The sequence below is a fragment of the Lathamus discolor genome, chromosome 1 (genome assembly GCF_037157495.1).
Source record: "Lathamus discolor isolate bLatDis1 chromosome 1, bLatDis1.hap1, whole genome shotgun sequence".
NCBI classification, from domain to species: domain Eukaryota; kingdom Metazoa; phylum Chordata; class Aves; order Psittaciformes; family Psittacidae; genus Lathamus; species Lathamus discolor.
In genome coordinates, this window is record NC_088884.1 from 6,362,285 (window position 1) to 6,369,416 (window position 7,132).

Below are 7,132 nucleotides of genomic sequence, written 5' to 3' on the forward strand. Positions count from 1 at the left end.
GGACACTGCAGGGTGCATGCTTGGGGTCCCTGTGCTGCTCCCCTCATCATGTGCCCAGGCCTGTGTGTGCTGGGAGCGCAGCACTGCTGTTGTGGAGGAGTTCTCCACACAAAGCTCACATGGTTCTTGTTTCAGACCTTGCTGAGGAAGCTGGGACACGTGGAGACCGAACCCCTGAGCTTCTGCCAAGCAACGTGTCCGGACACTGATCGGCTGCTCGTGGTCATCAGGAACGAGGATGTCTCCTCTCACATCCACAGCGTAAGAACTCAGTCTGACCTGTTCTGATCATGCCCACACTGGGTTCTGCTATCAGGATCCGTTTGGAAGGGGTTTAGTTTCATTTCACACTCTATAGAGTCTCTGCAGATCTGTCAAACTCTGCAAGCGCTCTGTTCTCTCAATGGAATCATAGAACCATGGAATGGTTTGTGTTGAAGGGACCCCAAAGCTCCTCCAGTTCCAACCCCTGCCACTGGCAGGGACACCTTCCACTGGAGCAGTTTGCTCCAAGCCCCTGTGTCCAACCTGGCCTTGAGCACTGCCAGGGATGGGGCATCCATCACTTCCTTGTGCAGCCTGTTCCAGTGTCCCACCACCATCATCCATCACCATCAATGGCTTTGGGGTTGGGCTATGGAGACAGGGGTGTTGGGGTGCTACAGGCACAGGACAGGATGGGCTCCCTGGAGCAAGTGTGACTTAGAGAAGTGCAAATGCAATTGAAATGCAGCTTCATGTTCAAAAGCATCTCTTCCTTCTGCAGGTCCCGTGCTTGCTGCAGCTGAAGCACCGTCCCAACGTGGTGTTTGCTGGAGTGGACAGCCCTGAAGATGTACCAGGTCACACGTACCAGGAGCTGTTTCATTCTGGTGGCTTCGTGGTGTCAGATGATGGCTTGTTGGAAACGGTGACGCTGGGTAAGTCTCGTGGCTTCTTGCTTGGAGGCAAACACAGTGTCAGCTCCTGGCCTTGTCTGCTGGCACCTCCAGACACTCCCCATGGGTGTCCTCTGCTCCTGCTTTAAGTGGAATAAGTTCCTTCCCTCTGTTTGACATTTGTAGACCCCATCTGGACAATGGGTCCAGGTCAGGGCTCCCCAGAACATGGAAGTACAGCAGGGGCCACCAGGATGGTCAGGGGCTGGAGCAGGTCGTACAAGAACAACCTGGAAAAGGGAGGACAAAGGGAAAACCTTATTGCTGTCTTCAGCTTCCTAATGGGAAGTGGTAGGGGCAGCAGAGCCACGTTCCTCCTGCAGATGCAGAGGGCTGGGACGAGAGGTGACAGGGACAAGTTGCACTGATCCCTTTAGATATTAGGGGGGAAGGAATTCACAGCAAGTGTGTTCCAACAGCAGGATCCCAGTGTGACAGGCCAGGTTTTGAGGCTCCATCCTTGGAGACCTTCAGACCTCACCTAGAACAGCCTCAGGTGGTCCAGCTTTGAGCAGGGCAGGGTCAGGGACCTCCTTCCACCCTCAATTACCCCCTGGCTCCTGCTGTCTCCTCAGGCCAACTGAAGGAGGTGGTGAACGTGCTGGAGAAGCTCAACAGAAGCGGGAGGTGGAAGTGGCTCCTTCACTACAAGGAGAGCAAGAAGCTCAAAGAAGACATCAGGTAATGGCTCAGTGGCAGCAGCTCCCTCATCCCTGCTGTCCCTGTCACCACAGTAAGGATGTACCCACCTTGGTGTCCCCTTCAGTGCACTCGGAGCAGGGCCACAGGGTGAGTTTGGTGCCGCTGGGTGGGTTTTGGCCTCTTACAAGATGAATTTGAAGAACTTATCAGTGAGAGACCGCATGCCTCAAGTCTGGAATTGCTGGAGGGCAGCCCTGGAGTGCTAGGGAGTGTGATAGGTTGTGTTGGATATACCTGTATGAGATGGAGCAGCAGGACAACGGGGCCTGGAGAGCATCAGATGGCCTGAAGGGCTGTCTTACACGTGATCCAGGATAAGGCAGGGCTCTGGCAGCAGCTTCGTGCACCCTGCTGGGCCTCCATAAGGCTGTTCCCTCTCTCTTTGGCAGAGCCACCCTCTGTGAGCATTATGGCCTGCAAAGGGCTTGAGGGGAGGCACAGATTGCATGTGAGGAGCTGCACACTCCAAACACCACCTCTGCAAAGAGCTCCCATCCCTCCAGCGCCTGCACACAGCCTCCAGGAGCTCAGCGTCCCTCTCTGTGCCCCAGTGTCTCTTTGCTGTCCCTTCTTCTATCCCGTCACGTGTGGGATTTGGGGGAGTGATGAGGAGCTCTAATTGGAACGTGGTGAAGAACAGGGGTGTTGTGGGGAGCGAGTAACAACAAACCCAGATGGGAAAAGCAGAACCTCTGATGCTGTTCACTCCTTACTTCAGGTTACTTGCACCAATGTGTATTTAAATGATGCAGTTTGAAAAGGAGAAGTAAGACAGCAACTAGTATCCATTGTAATGCCCTGCTTTTACCAGGTTTGAACTCAGAAAGGGAGGTTTTTATCAGGCAAGTCGCTTTGTTAGGCAGAGGGGATGGCTTTCTAGTAACAACCTGCAAACCAAGAGGAAACTGCTCTGTTCTGTGAGCAGAAGATGCTACAGCCAACAAGGAGAACTCTCAGGTCCTCTCCCTACTCAGCCTTTGTGGTGACAGCACAGAGCAATGTGGGTTTTAGCCCTTGAGCAGTGGCACAGAACTCAGGTATTTCACTGCAGGCGGAGATGAGGACCCGACCTCATCACTGGGTGCGCTATGGAGCCGGTGTTCTCCTTGTGCTGCATCACTGGCTCTCACATAGCATCACTTGACTCCATTGTGGTGGGATCATGAGCCCTGTGTCGTGGTTTAACCCCAACTCAGCCACACACAGGCAGTTGCTTGCTCCTCCCTTATCTCCAACCTGAGCTTCCCCTGTTTCAGTTTGAGCCCATCACCCCTTGTCCTATCACTGCAGTCCGTGATGAAGAGCCCCTCTCTGGCATCATCTTGGGGTTGGCATCATCTCTTCTCCCTGCCACACACATGATCCATACAGTGATGCTGCTCCTGCCATCTTCATTGGTGCGGGGCAGCAAGTCTAGAAGCACCCACGATGCTGAAGGACCACACGTAGTGTGAAGGGAGGGCCTGTCATTCCTGCTCATTGTCCCCTCTCCCAGCAGGGTGGACCCCAATGCCCACAAGAAGCATTTGATCCTCAGAACGTGCCAAGGAGCTGATCTCATGGAGGTGCTGCACTACCACACGTGTGACTCGGTGTCACCCCCCGGCTCCGAGCACATCAGGTGCTTGCTGAACCTGCAGGTTCAGCACATCAGTGCCAGGTTCGCTGTGTACCTCACAGGTAAGGAGAGCTCTGGGGGCTGGAGCCATCAACACTGTGAGTGCAGGGTTAAATTGGAGTGGAAAAGGGATGGAGGAGAGACAAAACCCAGCCGTTTGCCTCCCATTTCTGCTGGGATCAGTGATTTGAGGTGGGGGTCATGATTCGGAGAAAACTCCAGGAACAAACTTGCCAGCACAGTTTTCAAGCTGACAAGCAGGTATTCCTGAGTGCGGCGCCGGGAGACACGGGGATAGCTCCTCCTGATGTGTGTCCCCGTATTGCTACACAAGCCGTCCCTATATAGTCCCTGGGCATACATACATATTCATGAGGCTACGTATGGATTACATCATTTTCCAGAAAGCTCCCCGCATGCACACAGAATTGTGGTGGTGGTCTCTGAGGGTCGTTTACTTCTTCCAACAGTCTTCATCACTTCTGGCAGCCTTTGGAGCACGCGCAGTCGATGCTCATACCAGCTTGACTGGTTCGTTAGCACCAGAGACATAACAATCCTCCTGTCCTCCTACTTATCAGTTAGCTTAGCTGCAGCCCATCCTGGACACCTGCCATTCCCAGATAGTCCTTATCCTTGCGTCCTGTTCTTCTAGCCTGTTTTTCTTACACTCGTTTTGTACTAAGGTCATAGGGCCTAAAACTACGTCAACTACAATGGGTTATCTTGGACAAGAATTCTCAGTCTGTTCTCTGGTTTTTTCTATGTATCCTGCACCTCAGTAATTTTCCATTGCTACTGTTACAAAGCCATCAAACTTAACATTACTTAGAACTGATTCTAAAGGTTTATATATTCCATTCTGTGTTTTGGTGCCCCCCTTGTCTCAGTCAGGTGGGAGCTGATTCATTGCAAGTCAGTGCAGTAAAAGGCAAAAGAAACAGATTTGGTGTGACGGTCTGCTAAATACATAGCATCCCAGAGGTTTGGGTTGGAAGGGACCTTAAAGCTCCTCCAGCTCCAACCCCTACCACGGGCAGGGACACCTTCCACTGGAGCAGCTTGCTCCAAGCCCCTGTATCCAACCTGGCCTTGAGCACTGCCAGGGATGGGGCAGCCACAGCTTCTCTGGGCACCCTGTGCCAGCGCCTCAGCACCCTCACAGGGAGCAGAGGTTGTTTCAGAACAACCTCAGTTGCTTGTTAGAATTACAGAGCTGTTCCTTCCTTTGCAGAAACACCTGGTGTCAGCAGGGAGGTCCTTGAAAGCAAAGGAATCCTCGTGGCTGATGTTAACACTTTCCTCGGGAAGGTGCAGAAAGTGGCTGCTCCGTTTAGAAGAAGCTACTGGTAAGGAGGGGGCTTGGGATCAACCCCTTAGAACCACAGAATCAACCAGGTTGGAAAATCCCTTTAATCCCATCCAGTCCAACCGCTCCCAGCACTGCCAAGGCCACCACTGCCCCATGGCACTGAGGCCACATCTCCACGGTGTGTGAGCACTTGCAGGGCCGGTGCCTGCAGCCCTGCCCTGGGCAGCCTGTTCCAATGCCTGAGCACCCTCTGGGGCAGGAATTGTTCCTCAGCTCCATCTAAACCTGCCCTGGTGCAGCTTGAGGCCGGTTCCTCTTGTCCCATCCCTTGTTCCTTGGGAGCAAAGCCCAGCCCCTCCTGGCTCCATCCTCCTGTCAGGCACTTGTAGGGAGCCATCAGGTCCCCCCTGAGCCTTCTCTTCTCCATCTGAACCCCCCAGGTCCCTCAGCCGTTCCCCATCACACTTGGGCTCCAGGCCCTGCACCAGCTCCATTGCCCTTCTCTGGCCCTGCTCCAGCCCCTCAATGTCTCTCTTGCAGTGAGGGGCCCAGAACCCCCGCAAAGGGCCAGGAGCAGCTCCTGGGATGACAAACAGGAAGCTGGGACGCAGGGACCTTCCCCAAGTGCTGGCTCTGCTGACACTCAGGGCCATTCCCAAAGCCACAGTTGGGAAGGACCGTGCTCAGCAGTGGGAAGCACACAGGCACTCACCATGCAAGAGGTTGTCACTACCTGGAGCAAGGAGAGGAGCAGAGGAATAACCTCTCCCATGTTCTCTGTTGTAGGTGACGAAGCAAAGCCAGTTTGAGCATCCTGGTACTCTGCGGGACACCACCATCCCAGCAGGTTTCAGGTGCTGCCCACAGGAGCTGTGCGCAGGGAGGCGGCAGGAGGGTTTGGCTCCAGTTCTGTACATAGGAATTATTTAAAGGCGGCTGATGCAAACCCTGCCAGGGGTTCACTCTGTGTTCATCACGTTGCCTGTAGGTCAGAGGTCACTTTACCATTATCCAGGGTTAAGTTATTGGAGTGTTCTCAAGTGATTTGCGCAGCTGACAGGGGAAGAAACAGGAGTAAATGAAACAAAAAGCTGGTTACTTGAAGGTCAGGAGATATTCGGGTCCTCAGTAACAGTCGCATTTCCACATGGTTGTTGCTGTAACACGCGTTAGGAAGTGGGGTTGGGTGTGCAGGTATCTGCTCTACACTACAGTTCAACTCCCTGTTGTCTCTTGGTACCACTTTCGGTCCATGGAAGTCTTCTAAATAGCCAGACACCAGGATGTGGGAACAAACCTCTTATTTATGGTAGCTCACACCCACCGCAGGCAGAAGATGTCACGTTGAAGGCTTTTGTACGATTCCCAGCCTCGGGGGGGGCGGAGGACAGGGGCGTCCTCTTGTTTCTAATAAAAGAGTTCAAGAACATCATGTACAGGATGAGCTTATGTGTAAAGGTTGGGTAACAAAACCTGAACCTGACATTTCAGTCACTGCTGTTCCCTGGAGACGGGCTCCTCAGCTCCCAGCCTCTCCCATCAGCACGGAGGAGGCCCTGGATCACAGTGGGAATACTCACAGGGAGTGTTCCGAGCTCACACATGGAGCAGGAATCGGTTTTGGTCTGCGTTAGTCCTCAGCTTTGAAGCCAACACACGAAGGAAAGAGTGAGGAAGACTGTTGAAGCCAAGGAGTAGTGTGGTGATGGAGACTTGGGGTTGCGGGATCAGCACTGTCCTTCCCAGGAAATGTGGACCAAGAGGCAGCAGAATAACAGGGATACAGCAAAAAGGGGTTATGGAAGCATTTAGGGGAAAGAGCTCATTGTCCATGTCTCGCCTTTGGAAAGCCTCAGCGTTGCCATCCAGCACTGAAGAGGAAGCACAAGGTGAGGAAGAACTTCCCCAGCCACCACAACACACGTCACTCCGGCCGTGCCGGCACCACGGGGCTTCCAGTGGCTTCATAGGGAAAGGTGGTTCCTGGAACTGGGACCAGGAAAGGGAAGTGCTGAAAGCCCCTGAGCCCCTGGGTGGGAGGGAAGGGGCAGCCCCAGTCAGGTTTAGCACCGCTTCGTGCAGGAGATGTGGTGGAGACCCAGTTCCTCTTCGTCGGTTCCAAGAACAGCGCAGCTACGGCTGCAGGAAAGGATGAACCCATCCCCAGTGACCCTGCCTGCCCCAGCACAGACATGGAGAGCAGAAGGCCCTGCCAAGGCATCTCCTCATTATTCCTGGCACTCAGCGTGGCTGTGGATGAAAGAGCCCAGCTCCTCCTTATGCCCCTGCTGCGCAACAGCAGGATTGGGTCAAGATCCCAGCAAGGGGTGCACTAAGGCTCAATCCAAGGAGGAGCATCTTAGTCAGAGAGATCTTGATGCCCTGTAGAGGATCCCTAAGAGCAAGAATTGTCATTATGGATTCAAGCAAGTGCCATTCTGGATGCTGGCACTGGAGGGGCCTGTAGGGAGGAGGCAGAGTTGAATCAACTGAGCTTGAGACTTAGCAAGAGGCCTTGTGCTGCAGAAGCAGCCCCTGGAGCAGCCTAACTGAGGAAGCCTG

The 7,132-nt window shown here is 53.8% G+C and overlaps 1 protein-coding gene across 3 annotated transcripts in view; it reads left to right on the plus strand.

Annotated features, from left to right (window-relative positions):
* TASOR2 (transcription activation suppressor family member 2) overlaps positions 1 to 6,002 on the plus strand; it is a 41,911-nt gene extending 35,909 nt beyond the window's left edge. The window contains exons 19-24 of one of the 3 annotated variants that reach the window (XM_065674346.1): positions 136 to 261; positions 767 to 920; positions 1,514 to 1,619; positions 3,136 to 3,320; positions 4,493 to 4,607; positions 5,357 to 6,002. In XM_065674346.1, coding sequence (XP_065530418.1) covers positions 136 to 261; positions 767 to 920; positions 1,514 to 1,619; positions 3,136 to 3,320; positions 4,493 to 4,607; positions 5,357 to 5,360 — 690 coding nt within the window. In that variant the 3' untranslated portion in view covers positions 5,361 to 6,002. Of the gene's footprint in view, positions 1 to 135; positions 262 to 766; positions 921 to 1,513; positions 1,620 to 3,135; positions 3,321 to 4,492; positions 4,612 to 5,356 lie in introns of those variants that run through there. The other 2 variants (XM_065674430.1, XM_065674512.1) reach the window with 2 other exon arrangements.
* Positions 6,003 to 7,132: the final 1,130 nt, after the last annotated feature.